Source organism: Crinia signifera, chromosome 11 (genome assembly GCF_055691185.1).
Source record: "Crinia signifera chromosome 11, ASM5569118v1, whole genome shotgun sequence".
Taxonomy (NCBI): domain Eukaryota; kingdom Metazoa; phylum Chordata; class Amphibia; order Anura; family Myobatrachidae; genus Crinia; species Crinia signifera.
In genome coordinates this window covers 115,765,422-115,786,730 of record NC_139227.1, presented here as the reverse complement: position 1 = coordinate 115,786,730, position 21,309 = coordinate 115,765,422, and the positions used below count along the sequence as shown (strand labels likewise).

General features: G+C 44.6%; 1 protein-coding gene across 2 annotated transcripts in view; it reads left to right on the top strand.

The window, feature by feature from the left end:
• The window catches only part of FAR1 (fatty acyl-CoA reductase 1), an 80,823-nt gene extending 67,989 nt beyond the window's left edge, over positions 1-12,834 (top strand). For both annotated transcript variants that reach the window (XM_083164339.1, XM_083164338.1), the window contains exons 10-12: positions 5,335-5,464; positions 6,411-6,538; positions 10,992-12,834. In XM_083164339.1, the coding sequence (XP_083020465.1) occupies positions 5,335-5,464; positions 6,411-6,538; positions 10,992-11,154 (421 nt within the window). In that variant the 3' untranslated portion in view covers positions 11,155-12,834. The remainder of the gene's footprint in view (positions 1-5,334; positions 5,465-6,410; positions 6,539-10,991) is intronic.
• The last annotated feature ends 8,475 nt before the right edge of the window (positions 12,835-21,309 follow it).

The window sequence follows — 21,309 nt, the reverse complement described above, 5'->3', positions numbered from 1 at the left end:
ATATGGTCGCGTTCAGAGTGGATGAGAGCTAATGCTTATTTCTCCAAAGCTATGGTACAGGTGCATTTCTGCACAGTCATTGTAGCCGCTTGCCGGTGCTTCTGAAGCGATCACTCTGCTCTTGATTACAATGTCTGCGGATGACTATCCTGTTGCATCCTAATGCAACGTTCCAGTGTTGCATCCTAATGAATTCCAACCCCCATCTTGTTCCATATGCAAAAGCAAGCCTGACCTCCCTAGTACTTTGCTGCTTTTCGTTTTATATAAAAGCCCAGCGTCCTGCTTAGCCCTGCCCAGAATTGCTTTAAATAGGTTTCCTCTTTAGGCAGCTGAACATTCCTGGCAGAAGCTGATTCATTGCTTGGAATCGGCTGCACATTGCTGACTGCACAGGACTTCTCCTCCTGTAAACTCTCTTCTTTCTTTTCACTGCAGTGAGGCTCTGTCAGTATTTGGGTCACTGTAGGTCACAAGCTAAGAAGCCTCTCTTCTATTTTTCTGACGAGGTTTCTGTCTGCTCCGTTGGCGTCCTAGATGCAGCTGTAACAGCCCAGTGAAAAGGGGCGACCCAATGTTTTAATAGCGCCAGCAGTATCCTGCTTTGGTCTGCGGGGAATCTGCCCGCCAACTGTTGCTGAACTACACGTACTAAGCTGCCTGTGTGCAGTGTATCTGTAGTTCAGTAGCTTTTGGGGTGGCGAATATTGATCACCACTGACCATTATCTACTTAAGACAGTGGTTCCCAAACTTTTTATTAATCACGTCACCCTATTTTATTTATTTATTAGCAGTTTCTTATATAGCGCACACATATTCCGCAGCGCTTTACAGAGTATATTTGCTCATTCGTATCAGTCCCTGCCCCAGTGGAGGTTACAATCTATATTCCCTACCACATGTACACGAACACACACACACATTCTAGGGTTAATTTGTTGGGAGCCAATTGGCCTACCAGTATATTTTTGGGACTGTGGGAGAAAACTGGAGTACCCGGAGGAAACCCACGCAAGCACGGGGAGAATATACAAACTCCACACAGTGAGAGCCATGGTGGGAATCTAACACATGACCTCAGTGCTGTGATGCAGTAATGCTATAACCATTACACCATCCGTACTGCCCCAAAGTTTCCCTGTAGCCTGCGAGGCCAGCCAGTGACTGAGTAGCAGGCTGCTGCTTTACATATTATTGGATAGCTGAGCCACTTGACTGTTCTGCTATTCGTTGGCTCAGCTGTCAGTCAATGCAGAGGGGATCCAGGAGCTGGTGAGAGATGCCTGCACTCCCGACTCCCCTCTGCACTAACTGACAGCTGAGCCCTCCTATAGCAGAACAGGGCAGCCAATAATACGGCTGAGTTATCCAATAGTATGTAAAGCAGCAGCCTGCCGCTTAGTCACTGGCTGGCCTCGCAGGGTACAGGGAAAGATCTGAGGCGTGGCCTCAGAGTATGTGGGCGGCCCAATTCCACTGCCCCTCAGTTAATGGCTGGCCTCGCAGGCTGGCACAGCAGGGAAACTCCGACGGGGGGGGCCTTTGCCAGCAATTTCATTTTGTGGGGGCCACCCACAAAGCTATTGCCTCTGGGCCCCCACCAGTCTGGATCCAGCCCTGTGGGGATGTGGGGGGAAAATAAAAAATATATCAAGTGGTCAACCTGAGGGCGGGCCATCTGTGGCCCTGCACATGTCATCTGCTGACAATGGGCTGGAGGCAGTGCTGAACTAACATACGTAAGAAGGGGGCCTATCCAGGCACTAGTTACCTCACAAAGTCCCTCATGTCAACCGTTCCAACTGAACCAATTTGCTGTATTTATTATGGATTTTGTATCTGCCAAAAGATGTTCTACATCATAGCCTTCATAGGGCTAAGTGCCTGGTGTGAGAGAGCTGCCAGGTCCTGTGCAACTCTGCTCCGTGCATCTTTTTATTTTCCAAAAGTGCATTTGTTGCGTGGTAGGACGCACAAGGAGACTGTGCTGATTAATATGACACTTACTGTATATATTGTGTGTAACGGAGTCTAGTATACAGAGCACAACAGAACTTGTATATGAACAAGCTGTGGCTGCTACATTGTAGCACTTTGTATACAGGTAGAATACACTAGAAGATTCTCACGCTCACAACTGCAGCAAAGATGTACGAGGACACATCTGTATACTGTATGTGTGCTCAAATCTAAGCCTGAAAAAAAGGAAAGAGTGGCCTCCTCCTTTGTCTGTGGGTGAAAGGTACAGGTCAATCTTTTGGCAGAAGAACAAAAAAAAACCTTATTTTAAATAAAAAAAATTACAAAGTCACCCGCTCGACTCTCTTCTGCTTCAGGGATCATCTAGAATGTTGATGGGGAACCTTCGGCCCTCCAGCTGTTGTTGAACTACGCATCCCAGCATGCCCTGCAACAGTTTTAGCATTGCCAAATAGCAAAACTGTAGCAGGGCATGCTGGGATGTGTAATTGAACAGCTGAATGGCCAAAGGTTCCCCGTCCCTGATACAGAAGCTGTGATTTGTTGGCATCACCTCTTGTGCGGCAGTTAACTGTCTTCGGTGTCTTTGAGGTATGATTGGTAACACAAGGTGTGACAATTAAATTGAACACTGAACAGAAACCTCACAATGGTTTCACAGCTGTGATGTTCACTTACGGCAGTCTCTACATGAGTGACATCTAATATTGTCTGTGTTTTGGTGGTCCATCGCAAGAATTCCCGAGCTCGCATTAGAACAACGAACGAACATTTCATTTTTTTGACAAGAGTGGAAGTAAAATCCGAGAGCTTTTAGTGCAATTTTTCTGGGATAATGCTATGAAGAAAACAGCGGTTCACAGTGGGCCAAACATTTTTCTGAGGGAAGAGAAAATGTCACTGATGAAAGATTATTGCAAAAGTCAGTTAAGTTGTGCATGAAAATCGTTGGCTGACAAGGGGAATAGCAGATCATCTGACAATCAGCCAAGTATACTATTCGGAAGTACTAAAAAGTCTGCAGGGACGTTTTTAGCTAGTAAACAGTGTTCGGACACCCTCCCTATTCACTGGATACTTTTTTTTTTTTCTGTTCCCGCAGATAAATAATACGATGGCAGTGTTGAAGGACTTCTCACAAAACCAGTTTTGTTTTAAAAGGCGGATTAGGTCGAAAGTTATTGTGCTGTTTATCCTGATTTTCCCCGGTTGTCCTCTGTGAAAAGCAGTCACTGGAGCATTGTAAGATGCCCACAGTACAGACAATACGCTGGTAGTAGAGGAGGGTGGAGGAAATCGAGATGGATGGTGAAGAGAAAGCTTCATGCCATTTCTGATATTATTTTTATGTAGCGCAACGGTAGACAACTGGCGGACCGTGGTCCGTCTCCGAACCGCATCAGTTTCAGTTTGAACACACCCCTGACATATCTGTCGCTCTATACATGTTACATCTGCCCCACCTGTAGAGCAGCACGGTTTTTACTTGAGTGCTTTTAATAATGCTTTAATAAAGCCCATTGTTTTTAGTGGACGTATCCTAACTGATGAGGACTACAATAAGGGCTGACACGCTAGGTCAGGGGTGGCCAACCCGGTCCTCGTGATCTACCAGTGGTCCACGTTTTCCAAATCTCCTAGCTGGTGCACAGCTGCAGTCATTACTAAAAGGGTTTACACACAGGCTGGAGGCTGGGCGATTTTTGACTATTTTGCGAAGTCAAAATCACAATGTTGCTGTCTGAGATAAGCTGGCGACCATCTCCAGCAGCAGCCGCCTGCGTGTACAGCCGAATAGACACTGCCATATCAAGTCAAAATATGCTTGCCTGCAGTGTCTATTCGGCCAGGTGATAGCGGCACTGCAAAGCCACACATTGCTATAGCCCACTGTGTACACACGGGCCCATCCTGGCAAACCTAAGGGAATTTGACGATGTAGTCAGATCGGCTTAGAAGTATCGCCCTGTGTTAAGAGCCCTTTACGGTTACATGCATTCCTTCCTACTATAGATCCAAAGGTTTCCTGATGCACATGACCTGTTGGTAGATCTTGGGGACAGGTTTGGCCACCCCTGCACTAGGGTAACCTTTTGATGTCATAAGCCAGTTAACCTGCTTGCATGTTTTTTTGGATTGTGGGAGGAAATTTGAGCACCTGGAGGAAGCCAAAGCAGACCGGATGCACAAACACTGCACATTTTTCCATGGTCAGGAATTGAACTCATGACCTCAGAGTTTTGAGCCGGTAATGCCAACCGCTAAATCAGCTAGACCGGTTGGCATTCCTGCTGTTGCTGGGTAACGTCCTGCACACTGTTGGTATAAGACGTTTCACATGTTTGGTCTCTTTAGTTGTCTTCAACCTTGGAGAAGTGACCTACTGTCGGACATAAAGTGCTAATTGCTTCCTATTTCTGACCTGTGGGGAGAGAGTAACAATAGTATTAGGTTAAGTGACGGTAACAATGGGCCTGATTCAGTTGTTTACATAAATGATATTTATGTAAATCTCTATTCTTGACCATGTGCAGGAGCCGCACGTCAGGTGCGCAAATCTTAGCCTGTCGTGCGCAGGTGACGAACAATCTGCAGCTGTTTTAAGATTGTGGCGATGATCCATTCCATAATTTAAAGGGTCGCAGATGCAGCGTCACTGTTCCTGGCTGTGTGGTTTTGGTGGACATCCTGAGGGATGCCTGGGCTTCATGCACAGCGTCCAACGCAGCAAACGGATAGTAGACGCAGTGCGTGTCTCTTGACACACCTCCTGCGTCATTTATATATTGGTGGACCAATGGCGCATGAGCAAATATTTGCACCATGTGAATTCATCTCCGTCCTTTTATCATGATCCAAAATCTGCGCGGAGGATGGATTGCGAGCCTCCTGCTGTGTACAGGGGATATGCACAAGCACTAGAGCTGCAGCTGTTGTCAGTCCACAGCTCCCAGACAGATCCTTACACTTGTAGCTCAGTGACCTGTGCTGCCACGTAACCTGAATATTATCCCCAGCTAAGCAACTCACGGCTTGTGCCAGGCTGACTTCATCTATCACCACTTCCCGTATTCCCTTTCTGCCTGTCCTACTTTCATTTCAATCATGTTTGCAAATGAAAATCTGCGAAGAGGAAGAATAACTTTTTATAACCAGCATAAAATTCTGCATTAACCACCTTCTGCATGAGTGTGCTTTGGTCCGACTACATTGTGTGTCTGTGTGTGCAGTACATAATACATGTGTCTGTTTGTTATACAAAGTGTGGTGGGGCGTTTTCTTCTAGTAGTGGTCCCAGGTTTGATAACGTGGTTTTGATCTGACAATGATTCTGGTCCTTGCTTTGGTTAAGGATGATGAAGACTATCACACGTCTGCACAAGGCCATGATGCTTTTGGAGTATTTTACAAGTAACTCCTGGGTGTGGAACAATGAGAACACCAACATGCTGTTGAACCAGCTGACCCCCGAAGATAAGAAGGTGAGTGCCCGCTGTCGTACCCATGCCCACTAACGGGTTGGGATCATTTGGTCTATTGCATTATGGTCGAAAGTCATTAGGTCGAATCCATTAGGTCGACATGCTAAAAGGTCGACATGACTCTAGGTCGACATGGGAAAAGGTCGACATGATTCTAGGTCGAAAGGTCATTAGTTCGACAAGGTCATTAGTTCGACATTGTCTATGTCGACATTCACAATGTCGACATGGGGTTTTTCACTGTTTTTTTACCTGAATGTCAACACAGTCGACATGGAAGTGTACTGCATCCCCTCGCATCGCGAGCGCCTCGCTACGCTCGGCACACTATTTTATTCTCCCACCACGCCCTAGTGGATGGTAGGGCATGAAATACCGCCTGTCGGCACATGTTGGCTCAAAAAACAGTGAAAAACTCCATGTCGACCTTGTGAATGTCGACATAGACAATGTCGAACTAATGACCTTGTCGAACTAATGACCTGTCGAACTAATGACCTTTCGAACTAGAATCATGTCGACCTTTTCCCATGTCGACCTAGAGTCATGTCGACCTTTTAGCATGTCGACCTAATGGATTCGACCTAATGACTGTCGACCATAATGCAGTAGACCAAATGACCGCATCCCCCACTAACTGCAGACGCTCTTCTGTGCTGCCCGCCCCCCCTGAGCTTGTGGAAGCTACTTTTGTGGGGAGCAGAATATATTAGAGATGTGCGGTTAGGATTTCAAAGCGATATTTTATTGGCTATCCACAACATGTGACAGCCGATAGCGAATGAGATTCGGATTTGAAATCCGAGCCAAATCCGAACCGCACATCTCTAGAATATATATTCATACATTTATTTTTTTCTCTGCTACGTTTCCACATGGAGTAGGTGTGATTTTTGTTTGTGGTTGAGACTGACAGATGTTAATACAAGTCCGTATTTATGTACAGGTGTTTAACTTTGATGTCAGACAGCTGCACTGGGCAGAATACATGGAGAACTATTGCATGGGAACAAAAAAGTATGTTCTGAACGAGGAAATGTCGGGACTCCCCGCAGCCAGGAAGCACCTAAACAAGTAAGTTACTCGTTGTTGTGGTGTCTCGTTTTCTGTAAAGTCATCAGTTGTGTGCGTTCCGTGTAGGCAGTCGGCGCAGTTCTGGTATAGCGGATCAATGTCTAGATGGACAGTCATGTTGTCCACCGCCAATGGTCAAATGCGTCTAGTTCAATATTAGCAGAGGTTCCTAATACAAAAATCTGATCTCCACAGCGCAAAGATGTTTCTGCCCAGGGTGACGCCAAAAAGCTTCCACCACAGAAAGCTTAAACATAGAACAGAGAACACACACAAATAAGTGCACCCACTGGCGAAACAAAATTAACTTACACAATTATCAAATTGATGTTCTGATCTTCATGTTACCAATTTGAAAAACTCAAGAGAGAAAAAAAACGACCATAGTGCAATAATGTCTGAAATATTGAAGCCATTTTATTATCAATGGCCACTCACATGGGAGAGCTCAACCCGCATATAAATGGTCTTTAGTCTCTTCTTCCTGTATTACTCCTCAATATCTACAGGGACATATAACAATTATTAGTGCACTCACAATAAAACAAATGATAAAAACATATCGCCCATATCAAGGGTAATGGATCCCGGATTTGACTGGTCCGCCTGAACGGGGAAAAGGGTTCACCTAAAACTCCCGGTCACATCTGGAGGTCAACAGTCCTGTCCGGTCCGTTCGGTGATGATGATTTGCTAGAGCGCGCTTTTGGGCTAAACGAGCCCTTCCTCAGAAGCATAGTCACCGTCATCGAACGGGGCCATTCTTAAATGCCCCGTCCGTAATCAAAGATAATGATGCATAGCCGTTCAGCCGGCTGATTCCACCCGGATATGACGTAGCGCCACTAGCCGTAAGTAGCAGAAGATAGGTCATAGCCTCTTTGCGTTCCACAGTTAATTTCCTGTTTGCGGTCTATAGATGTCTTCCATACTCCATGTCCTTATATTTGGAACGCACATCCATTTTGTCCATAGTAATATCCATATTGATCGATCAGTCCATAGACCCAAAAAGATAAAAACAACAGATAAGAGTACTATATCAGAAAAATATCGATAGATATACTACATAAAGAGACAAAGAAATATAGGTAAAAAGTTAATAAATGGTGGAAGGCATTCCTAAAAACTAAGATTAATCAGTCATTTAAATATATTAAAGGAACCATTTAATTTCAAAGTCACCATTCAGACCTGTTGGGACTAGAGTTTTGAGTTTCCAAATCCTCTGCATCTCAGTTTTTGCAAGGCGTACTTCTATGTCATTGCAGCGCCAGTTTGGGTTAATCTGTTGTATTCCCCAAAAAGATTTTATTTGGCAAAGGTCTGAATGGTGAACTGATAATGTATGGCTGTCGAGACCTTTATTTATGTTCTATACGTGCTCGGACAGTCTAGTTTTAAGGCTCATAGTGGTTTTGCCCACATACACCAATCCACATTTGCATTCTATACTATAGATAACATTTCTGGTATTACAAGTGATGAAATCCTTTATTGGATATTTCACTTGTTTTACTTCGCACTCTTTAATTTTACTGGGGCCTTTAGTGGATCTGCACATTTGACATATACCCCAAAGACGAAACCCCTGGCTACGGATACTCATTATTTTAGGGGCATCCATAGCACTTCGGACTACAGTGTCCTTGATCGTTTTAGATCGTCTATATATAAAACGAGGAAAAGGGGGAAGTTCTGGGCCCAAAACGGGATCCTTAAATAAAATCTTCCAATTATTTTTAAAAATACCTTCCACCTCCCTATACTGACAATGATATTGACTAATAAAAGACCACTGGACGTCATTGTCTCTTACATTAATTCTTTTGTCCTGATGAATTAATGTATCTCTAGAAATCTTATCTACTTTCTCTTTGGCCTTTTCTATCATGATTTTTGGGTAACCCTTTTCTATAAAATGTGCTCCCATTTCTGTTGATTGTTTTTGGTAAATTTCGGGTTCGGTATAGTTCCTTTTTAACTCGTAATTACTGGCCAAAGGGAATTCCATCAAGCCAATTACAATGGTGTTGGCTTGTTTACAAATTAAGCTATTTTAATCTGTAGATTTACGATAATCTTTAGTATTAAGGGTTCCTCCTATTTATATAGACATAGATCCAAAAAGTAAAATTCTTCATTACTCTTTCTGAAAGTAAGTATTATGTCTCAATCATTCAGATTAAGTGAACTTCAGAAGGATTCCAAGTGATCAGGGACATTTTTCCAAAAAAATAAGACTTGGTCGATGTAATGACGCCAGAGTACCAGGCCTGCCCCCAGCTCCTCTCCATGCCATACGGTTTGAGATTCCCAATATGACATGAAGAGGTTTGCGTGGCTGGGGCAAACCTGGTACCCATAGCTGTGCCATAACGTTGGAGATAATAATGAGTTTTTTTTTTTTTTTTTTTTTGAAGGATAAATCTTATACCTTCAATAATAAATCTTATACCTACAATATTCTTCCGAATAGTCGGAACTTTCCAGATAGAACTTTTCAAATAGGACCACAAACAGGAAATTAATTGTGGAACGCAAAGCGGCGATGAACTATCTTCTGCTACTTCCGGCTAGTGGCGCTACATCACATCCCGGTGGAATCAGCCGGATGAGCAGCTATGCAGCATTATCTTTGATTACGAACAGGGTATTTAAGAACGGCCCCGTTTGATGATGGTGACTATGCTTCTGAGGAAGGGCTCATTTAGCTTGATAGCGCGCTCAAGCAAATAATCATCACCGACCGGACAGGACTGTTGACCTCCAGATGTGACCAGCCGTTTTAGGTGAACCCTTTTCCCCGTTCAGACGGACCAGTCAAATCCGGGATCCATTACCCTTGATATGGGTGATATGCTTTTATCACTGTTTTATTGTGAGTGCACTAATAAATGGTTGTGTTTTATCATACTTTATTTGCACTATCAAGTCTTTTATCAAGTCCCTGCAGATATTGAGGAGTAATCCAGGAAGAAGACACTAAAGACCATTTATATGCGCTGTTTGATCTCTCCCATGTGAGTGGCCATTGATAATTAAACAGCTTCAATACTTCAGACATTATTGCACTATGGTCGTTTTTTTCTCTCCAGTTTTTCAGATTGATCTTCATGTTACCAATTTGATAATGATGTAAGTTCATTTTGTTTCACCAGTGGGTGCACGTTTTTGTGTATTAGCACCCGAGGTTCGACGCAAGCAAAAAGTCGACTGGAAGGGCATCGGCAGTGACAGTCGATAACGCATTCAGCCATTTAGTGACCGGCCACGTCATTGTTGGTCTAGACATCGTTGATCCATCGAACTGTTGGTATAATAATGGCACCTATAGATAATATACTCCATATAATTATCAGGCAGATCTGGGGGATGGGCTCCATGTAAAGCTGGCCACCCATCTACAGATTTATTGTCAGATCTGGCTAGTTGGAACAAAACCTGGTAATGGATGAGAGCAAATGACAGTTGACCATTTGCTTTGAAATGCTGGAAAACTGCCGAAACCTGTTCAGAGATTTCCAGATTTTCGTGCCAGCCAGCCAGATCTGTCAATCAATCTGTAGATGTATGGCCAGCTTAAGTTTGAATCTGTGAAACCGCACCTGTTTAAATAACTTGAGTACTGCTCTAGCTTTGATAGGGACCAACTGCCTCACCAAAGTAGCTAATAAGTAAAGGGGGGGGGAAGTATCAAGCCGTCTAAAGCATGGAGAAGTAGACCGGGTGCCTATAGCGTCCTATCAGCTTCTACATACTTTCCAGACCTCCATGATGCATGCTAGTTAGAAGCTGATTGGTTTCTATGGGCAGCTTGTCCACTTCTCTACTCTTCAGAAGGTTTGATACATTCCACCCCAAATGTACTCACACTTTTTTTTTTCTTGTATCAAATGATGCTGTCCGTTCCTAGTATGCCCCAGGTTTATATAAGCAAGTACCAAGTCAAAGTGAATTGGAATGGTTAATTACTGTCCACCGTTTGTAATTGGTTCCATATACCTCCTAATAGTTGGTATCCAGGCTAGTTTTAGCAGAGATCCTGTCCACCATGGAGGGGGTAAAGATGAGCAGCTGGAGCAGGGCAAAGTGGTGGAGTATTCAGTTTCAGATGCAGTGGGCCCTTTAAGGATGGTTTCGTTTGGGGCTGGTTCGAGTCAGTCCAATATCTGTAGTGTGGGCAATAGCCACTGACGCGTTTTGCTATTTCAGAACGTCGTTATCAAAGGTCCTCGTATGGTTTTAGGACGGTGAGGCGGTGGTCCTCATTGTATGGTTTTATGAAGGCTAGGTTGAAATACCCATTGTATGAAATGTTGTAAGAGAATGCTTATTTTAGTAGCCAATTAACGGGAGAAAATGGAACCGGTATAGGGGGCGTTCATTGCGGTAACCAATGTTTTAAATCTTCTATAGTGCATCTTATTGGGCAAATTACGTTCTATTCCAGGTTACGGAACATTCGCTATGGATTCAATACCGTCCTAGTGGTCCTCATTTGGCGTGTCTTCATTGCAAGGTCACAAATGGCAAGAAACATCTGGTACTTTGTGGTTAGTCTGTGTTTCAAGTTCCTGTCTTATTTCCGAGCATCTAGTACCATGAGATACTGAAGACACGGAGTCATTCGGACATCTATGCACACTGCGATGAACTGCACAGACTCTGTAACCCAATCGGTGTCCTTTAATGTTGTGTACAGCCATTCTAACATCCTCGTTCCTGAGAAAATGATATAATATTTCAAGTGTACCTTAGTTATAAATATATATATATAAACAAAACAAACCCACACACCTACAAGTACGATTGAACCAGCATTAACAGAATCTTAGCAAAAACAAAATTTCTCTCTGTGTACGTATGTAACATCGTGTACGCACTTCTTCCCAGTTCACAATGCACAGGTGTGTGCCATGTGTGGTGTTGAGTTTAATGTAAGTCACGGATGGGTGCTAGAATCTATGGTTCTCTATACGAAGAGGGATTACAGTTTGGTTATAAGGCTTGTGTATTGCTTTAGCTGCCTCTTAAATCCTCTCTCTCTCTTTTTTTTTTTCTACCCAGATAACCCCCATATGCAACACCATACATATATATTTTTTTTACTTAATTTTTTTTTCTTTCTTTCTAATTTTTAACTATTTTCCAGTCTCGCGCCCTCTCCACAAACTTAATTCTTTGCACTGCATCAACGTAACCAAACCAATAAAACGTTTTGTAGTTTTATACGCACAAGGAATCTGTAATAATAATGCTGTTTGACCTGTATTGTGGTATTACCAAGTAAGCACTAAACCTTTGTCACTGGTTGGTTGCAGGTTATTTTTTTTGTAGTGCTCGTACAATAATAAAACAAACTAGTGTTATCGCATTGTCCCCTTACAGGGCTGATCATTTGATTTGTGTCTCCAAAGTCTTGTATGTGTCGGTCACATGTTAGAAGTTTGCAGTTGCTCTTTTTTGTGTTCCATTCAAAAGACTTGTACAACAGGTGGCTGCACTGTGCGATCATCCCCCTACTCTAAATTGCAGGTGATCTGTGACCAGGCTACTCTTGTTCCCCTAGTATGTGTTAAATGGGCACCTCCATATTTCTGTGACTGCGGCTGCTGCAGCTCTAATTATTTTTAAGATAGTATGTTTCTCCCGATCCTGTTCATCAGAGCAGCTTAGACGTGAATAGTGTGATACGGACTAGATGAAATGAGGCCACCTGCGCTGCCGCAACAGCAGCATTGACTGACAAGGGGAAGCTACATCCACCCCGTTATTAGAGCTGTTTGGTAGCGGCGATAGCTTAGCTGTCCATAATCTGGTGACCGCCTCAGTGATACATAAACCAGTTGATTTCTCTAACATTTGTATCTTGTACCTTGAAAGTCGTCTTCCTGGCATGGGGTTTGTTAATTGAGTCACACAGCACTTACTGCAGAACCTTCTACCTTAATCAATGTCACATTAACCAGAGGCAGCTGCTGAAGCCTCTGTGCCGACGGTTAGATATAAAACCTTGTTTCCCCTCTTAAAAAAAGGAAAAAAAAAATCATTGTGCTGTGTGACCCCACAAGGCACTCTCTTATTTTCTGTCGATGTGGCGCTCATGTTGGAAACCGCCACTTCTGTGCCGAGAAGCCCGGCGGTTCTCTACTGTACTTCAAAGTGTCATTTTGCTCTCTTACGGAATTGTATAACCTGTAAATCTCTCCTCGTTGCCATGGTTTAGGACCACACTCGGGAGTGAGAGACCATGGGCTGATTCTAAACATTCAATAAATTATGACTTTTGTGAAGTTTGTGGTTTCCCTTTTTTTTGTGTGTGTGTGTTTTTTATTATTAGCTTGGTTTGGATTAGGAAGCGGTGAGATACAGCCGTGAGCTGAAACTTTTACGGATCTGTGTTTCTCAAGCTTTAATTTCATCGGCAACGATGTACCCTGGAGATTTTGCTGAGTGACTATGCTACTTGCAGTGCAGCCATATCTGTGTCATGTCTTAATATAAATTGTCTCCTCTCCCTCTTTTACTGACTTCAGGAGAGATTGGCATTTCTTTTTTTTATTTTTTACTTTATTTGCTAGTAGACATTGACAAAAAGTAGACACGCAATTGGTGGACATGGTCAAAGCAACATAAGCGACGTGAACAATGTCAACATGCGTTTATCTCAATTTTTGGTGTCAATGTTGACATGAACCCCCAATTAGGTCACCCAGTTTCGATCACCATGTTTCGGACACTTGGTGCCACTCTACGCTCACCACAATTTCCCATTCTCAATTGTGGTCCACGTGGATGGTAACGTATGAAAAAGGCCCCCGAAAAATAGTGCAAAACCTGAGTCTACCTATTGCGTTTCTATCTAGACACTGTACATCTATTAAGCTGGGCCAAATGCCTGTAGTGTGCTCCAATACATGCAGCTATATTCAGACTACTTTCCAATGCTGTGTGAATCTGCTATTACATGGTTTCTATCGGATATGCTGCATGTAGTCAGGAACTCTAGTAACGTTGTTACAATACACTGTTATTATTGGATTTATTCCAGTAGGGGGCAGTAGTAACTTTGGACTGGAGATGGCACAATCAGATATGAAACTCAAACTGCTGCAACTCGCTTGTAATGTAACTCCTGGGTAGATGTATGAAGCAGTGATAAGGGAGGAGGAGTGAGTCAGAGGAGGAGTGGCCCATGGCAACTAATCGGCACTAAAGTAACATCTATAATTTGCATAATATAAAACTACAGAGCTGCTGATTGGTTGCCATGAGTCACTTGTCCTCCCTTATCACTGCTTCATACATCCACCCCTCCATCTCTATATACTGTAACTCCTTCTTGCAGTAGTATCTTAAGGCCCCCACACATTAGGCCGACTTGTCCTCAGGACAAGTCGGACCCAATTCTCCTGTGAGCCGCCCAGGAGCTCCCCGGGAGGCTCACATACAATTTGTTTTTTGATGAGCCAAATTTGACGTGATAAATCGCTTGCAGTGGGGCGGGCAGCGGGTCCCTGAGTGCTTAGCTGGCGGCGCCGGCGAGTGCTGACCTGGCCGGGGCGGTGTGGTGATCACAGTCTCTCTCATTCAGTAGCGCTGCGGGAGCAGCGGGACGCACAGTGGCGGGTATTAGATTTTTAAAAAAACCTGTCAAATGATTGGCCCTTCTCTGATTGGCTGAGAGCTCTCAGCCAATCAGAGAACGGACAGTCATTTGACAGGTATTTTAAAAATCTAATACCCGCCACTGTGCGTCCCACTCCCGTTCCGCAGCGCTGCTGAATGAGAGACTGTGATCATCACACCGGCCAGGTCAGCACTCGCCGGCGCCGCCAGCCAAGCACTCAGGGACCCGCTGCCCGCCCCACTGCTCCCCCGGTGTCTGCATGCATATGCTTGTCAGGTGGGCAGGCATATGCATACAGGGAGGTCGGACGTGATCGTACATGCTGATCGTCCGACCTCCCTGATCCGGTCCGATGCGCACGGGACCGTGCATCGGATTGGATCAGATATCACACACCCACGATTTTGGGCCGATTTCACCCGGTTATCGGCCCAAAGTGCAGAAATCGGATGAAATCGTCCAAAAATAGCATAGTGTATTGGGGGCCTTTAGTTTGTACTGAGTGTATTAAGTTCTGGTCCAATTGGCAAAGCAGCGCTGCGTAAAAAATTGCCACTGCATAATTTGTATCATAGGTCAGACTGCTTATCTGTGGTCTATGTGCTTCTGGTTCCTTACCAGGGCTATGACTTAGGTGCCCACAGCCTGGCCATGTGTAGCTTAGGGCAGGTGTAGGCAACCTGTGGCTCTCCAGCTGTGAAACTAAAAGTCCCAGCATGCTGTGCCAAGTTTTAGCACTTCCTAATAGCAAAACTGTGGCAAGGCATGCTGGGACTTGTAGTTTAACAGCACCTGGAGAGCCACAGGTTACATATGCGTGGCTTGGGTGTGGTATAGGGTTCTGACAGTCGGGATCCCGACTGCCCGGACTCAGACAGCATGGTGAGTGCAACAAAGCCCCTTGCGGGCACGGTGGCTCGCCACCTATTCTATTCTCCCTCTATGGGGGTCATGGACCCTACGAGGGAAAATAGTGGGTGGTTGCGGCGTTTTGACAGTCGGGATCCTGACGTTGGGTAAATGACTGTCGGGATCCTGCGTCCGGCACCCGCCTGGCTTAGGGGCTTTGGGTTGTTTCAACCAGATTGTCTCTGCATAATAATATGCCTGAAAAGTAGAGATGTGCGGGTTCGGTTTTACTCTGATCTCAAATCTAAATCTTATTGGCTATCCAAAACGTGACAGCCAATAGGATCTGGATTTGAGAACTGAGTAAAACTGAACCTGCACATCTGTACTGTAAAGGTCATGACTGAGACCATACACTACCACTGCCATCAGTGCGCAGGGGCAGTACAAGCACTTAACACTTTCTTTCCCTGAAGACGTCACTGGTCTAAGATCGAGCAACTCCATAAGCTACTGGATATACTCTATTTACCCTCGGACTGGAAGTGTTCTAAATATTACCATTTATTTTTCAGCTTTACAAACAATGGATCATTACCAGGTGGGTTGCACACTCATCTCTGCACACAACACAAAACCACACTCCCATATTCCACCAGCGCTACTATCCCCATATTATGACATTTGCCCCTTTCTAGCCGAATGCCTACAACAAACCATATACCGTGTGAACCAGGAGGAAAATGAGGCATTAATTGGCCCGATGTCCAGGATGAGGCACCCGCAGACCTTACAGAAAGATGCCAAATTGTAAGGTTACTAAAGCTTCTGCCAATATCCGCTTGTTGTGCGGTTGGGTAAGGTAGAATGTAGTTGTAGGTTCAGTAACAGCCATGTTTGTTTTGATTACAGTACAGGGGATGTTAGAACATATGATTACATTTCATTATTATCCTTTACTTATATGGTGCTACAAGGGATCCACAGCGCCCAATTACAGAGTACAGTACATAAACAGGCAAAACAAGAACACAATGAAGGACAAGTACAACTTATATCAGCAAATGACCTTGAAGAGTAATAATAATTTTATTTATATAGCGCTCTCTCCAATAGGACTCTAGGCACTTAAGAGATAGAATGAATATAATACAGTACAGGAACAATGCAGTGCGGGAAAGCTTTTCATAAACAATACTTAAGGGAATTAAGGAAATGATTGAGTTAACAGGAAAGTCTTGTGTCTATTTTTGATTTATTCTAGATCGGGTGGTTCTCAAACTGCGGGGAAGCGAGTTCTATAGTCGGAGCCGCATGGCTAAAACGAATGCTTGATGAATTACGGAGATTCATCATCTACAGATCGCAGTAATCGGGTCAGTATGGAATCAGAAGCTGCTGCAGGTATCTTCAAATGAAGTACCAGGGTGGTAGAAAACCGATGGATTCAATGCCTTTTGAAGGGAGTGTGGAAAAGATGATAGTCTTTAAGTAAGAGTTGGAAAAACAGATGAAGGAAGGGGGCCTTGCTCGTGAGAGCTTACATTCTAAAACATTCCGTCCCATATTAGCATCGCTGATAGTAGGTGCTTACATCTGAATAAAAACAGCATTTCATAATTGTGAAGTGAGGGCAGAGGTGTTGGGTAGGGATTCCAGGCTTGTGTGTCCCTTACCTGCACAATTGAACATCTAAAGAAACTGCAATCTTGTCAATTACAATTTAGTTCCGTTATCCCTGAGAAAAACGCTAAATGTTTATAATGGTTTGGACTTCCGCTTCCGGCTTCATGAGGCTCACACGCTGAGCTGAGCTGCTCCAAGCCGCGGTCCACGAATCAGCCGAACGGAGCCGTTAGTGCGACTCCAAACACCCGCACTGCACCCCTGAACCTTCCGCTACCTACCAGGCTGACACGACATGGCATCAGGAGTCACCCACAAGCCACAACAGAGGTCGGAGAAGAGACGCGCCGAATCCAATATGGCGCCCGACCCGGACTCCGCGCCTCCCTCACCAGCATCCAGGCAGGCGGCGGCGCTTCAGAGAGACCTCTCAGCTTCAGCATCGCAGGTATTTAAAGACGCTGACGCTCCGGCCACATATGGAGACATAGTGGAGGCTATAAAAGCCACTATGCCCTCCATCCTGGCTAGCGCGGTGCAAGAAATTACACAGCAAATCCGGCACCTTAACACCAGGGTTACAGACGCTGAGAATAGGGTAGGGGCCCTGAGCCATGATATGCACGTTGTGCAGAAGGACATAATAAAACTCCAGAAGGAGAACTTCCAATTGTGGAACCGTCTGGACGACGCTGAAAATCGTTCCAGACGCAATAACATTAGAATAGTGGGGTTACCAGAAACCCTCAAGGGACCTGCACTAGCCTCCTTTGCCTCGCTGTCTCTCCCCCAGCTCCTAGGGATACAAGCTGAATGCAAAGATATCGTGATAGAGCGGATCCACAGAGTAGGCCCCCCGCTCAGACAAGCTGATGCCAGACCCCGAGCAGTGCTGTTTAGGTGCATGAATTATCTGCACAAAGTTGCTATATGGAAAGCCTCGCGCAGACAACAAGATTTACAGTGGGAGGGGAGAAGGATCAGAATATTTCAAGACTTCTCGGTGGAGTTATCAAAACAGAGAAGATCTTTCTCCACTATATGTACCCGCTTAGTGAACGAAGGCTATAAATTCGCCCTCATGTACCCTGCTCGCCTTCGCATTTTTACGGCAGACTCTCACTTTGATTTTTCGTGCCCTGACGACGCACTGGGTTTCCTACGGGAAAGTAGCCACGCATCTAACCGCAGCATCGCTGACCCCCCAGTGCATCAAGATACCACTTGAGCTGTCGGCATTGTCACGCAAATATCTCAATGATAAGAGTGCCTGCACATTAACTTGGACCCTTCCCAAAGGTTAAATGACCCACAAGACTAACAGAGGTCCAACACAGTTCCTGACGGACAATATCTCACCACTCTTCAAGGATCCCACAATTTGTATTGTCTTTGCTGTATCAGCTACACTCCCCCTCATCCCCCCCCCCCCCCCCTGTGCCTTCTCCATTTACAGGTCTTATTATCGAATTCTCCTGCAATCATCGTGCCCATCCACTGTTGCCTGATACTCATGGGCATCTCCCGATCACCTTACAGTCAATATGTAGCCCACAATTTATGCCCTTGGTACACCTGGCCCCACAGCCAATGAGCCCTTCAAGAATTAGTAACTTCAGTGTACTGGACTCGGCTAATAGGACTTGCGGCAAGTTCAGCCATGTTCCGGATTCGTTATATTCTAATGTATCCCTTATGGGAATATTCTAAACCATTTTTTATGTCACTTAATGCGGTTGTCCTTGTGTTGGAAAATGTTTTTTGGCATGTCTTACATGCAATTTGTTACTTAATCCATGTTTGTCTTGTCTCCCCAGTCCAGTATGTGTTTGTCTCCCTCCCCTTTCTACCCTCTTGTCCTCCACTCAATAATATAGGTCGAAGATCATCTGTACAGGAGAAATAGTCCGGGCGAGCAACCTCCACCATCTTTGATACAAATGACTGAGCTGAAAGTTGGTTCCCTCAACGTAGGAGGAATCCACTCTCCTGCAAAAAGACGAAAGGTACTTCTGTATCTCCAGAGACAGTCCCTTGATATTGTTTGTCTCCAGGAGACGCACTTACTGGCCCCTGAGATAGCTAAACTTCAGATGTTAAAGTGGAAGGTACTAGCATCGGCCCCGTATAATAGTAAGGCTAGAGGGGTTGTCATACTCTGTTCCAGAGCTCTCCCGATCATAGTCACACACACCATCACAGACCCTGAAGGGAGGTACATCATAATCACTGCCGACATTGCGAACTCCACTTACATTATATGTTCTATATATGCCCCCAACATCTATAACAAAAAATTCTTCACAAACCTGATTAAAATTCTTACCCCAAAAATTGACTCTAAAATTATACTCTGTGGCGATTTCAATCTAACTTCTCACCAGGTATTAGATAGGTCTTCCACCTCCGCAAAACCCAGACATCCACCCAAGATAGGCATCCCTTTCTTAACTAAAACCCTTAAACTTGTAGATTCATGGAGATCCTCCCACCCAACTTCACGCGAATACACCTGTCTTTCCGCAGCCCACCAAACCCAATCACGCATAGATTACATACTAATCTCCGCCTCATTATTCCCAAACATGAAAGCCTCACAGATACACCCCATACTCATCTCCGATCACGCCCTAATACAATGCACCATATCCACATCCACTGAAAGATCTAACTATAAAACGTGGAGATTCCCTTCCCAACTTACCAAATCTGAAGCATTTAAAAAGCACCTCACTTCAGCCTGGGATGAATATCATGCATTCAACTCGGAATATTTGGCCTCCAATCCGGTAAACTATTGGATGGCGGCCAAAGCATCCCTGAGAGGGTCGATCATGGCCTATGAGAAACAACTCAAAAAAAGCCAATCCCGTGACTACATTTCACTACAATCTTCCCTAACTGAAGCATACGCTACGTACACCCAACAACCAAATCTGACCAACAAAATAGCATATCAAAAAGCAAAAGTCCTCCTAGAGGACTCACTGCAAAACTCGACCGACAAATTACAATTTCTTTCTAGTTATCGTTTCCACACCTTTGGCAATAAAACGGGGAAACTCCTCTCCACCATTTTAAACTCTGACAGATCTCCCATGCTCATACACCCCCTGACACAAACAGACGGGTCCCTCACCACCTCAAACTCTCAAATATCGCAAGTTATGACTGATTTTTATTCTTCCATTTATTCCAGCCCCATCACTACCACTGTTACCCCCCCCCCTTATGACGCAGAACAATGGGATCGCCTCTCCTACCCTACGATCTCAAATGAAGTGGCTCGCACACTCACAGTCCCGATCTCCTTGGAAGAGGTCAACGGCGTAATCAGGAAACTAAAAAGAGCAAAAGCTCCTGGCCCAGATGGGTTTGCGAGTGACTTTTATAGCATGTTCTCGGAGAGAATAGGCCCTATACTCGTCTCTGTCTTCAATTCTATCTTAGCAAATGACTCCCCCCCACTATTCTTCAATAACGCAATAATTAAAGTTCTCCCCAAAGCAGGTCGGGATTTATCAAATCCAGGGTCCTACAGACCCATATCCCTCCTCAACAACGACTACAAGATACTGACGAAAATACTAGCAGACAGACTTAACCCCATATTACCCTCCATAATACAACATGACCAAACAGGTTTTATCAAAGGCAGACACTCTGTTCGCAATGTAAGGAAAATACTAGCTGCCACCCAACTGTATCACTCAGAGTTCTCTCAAAACTCCCCGGCCCTACTCTTAGCGATTGACGCGGAAAAGGCCTTTGATTTGGTACAATGGCCCCACCTCTACCACACCATGAACAGATTTGGCATCCCCCAAGCTTACATTAAATTCATACAAACTTTATATACCAACCCTTCATCACAAATAGCCTGTAATGGATACCTGTCACCACCATTCCAGATCCAGCGAGGCACCAGACAGGGGTGTCCCCTTTCCCCCCTCTTATTTGCCATAGCCTTGGAACCACTAGCAATCGCACTCAGAGCAGACCCAAATTTCTCCGGAATCCAAATCAAATCAGTTGAACTTAAACTCGCTTTATTTGCTGACGACATGATTCTGTTTGTCACGAATCCCCTTACGTCCCTACCCGCGATCATGGATACTATTCGCTCCTTTAGTACCTTCTCTGGATATAAAATTAATATCAGTAAAACAGAAATCCTCCCAATCACCCCCATGCCCCCAAACATTGGCACTCATCCCACAATCCAACAATTTCAAATTCAAAACACATCTATTAAATACCTCGGAGTCCTGATCACGCCTAATCCCAGACATATATACAAAGCAAATTTTTCCCCACTCCTATCAAAAATAAAATCCCAACTAGAATGCTGGACTAGGCTACCTATATCTCTCCTGGGCAGAGCCGCTGTCTTAAAGAGTGTGATTTTCCCAAAAATCTTTTATATTTTACAAATGATACCTTGCACACTCCTGAAACAAGACATCCAGACACTAAATGGTCTAATGTCCAGATTCTTATGGAAAGGGAAAAGACCCAGGATGTCTCTCGTCAAACTGCAACACCCCTCTAGCTCGGGAGGCTTAAAAATCCCCGACTTCCAAGCCTATACCTGGTCCTTGCATATGAGATATGTCTCAGATTGGATGGGACGAAGCGCTTCCTACGTAGACACAGATTTAGA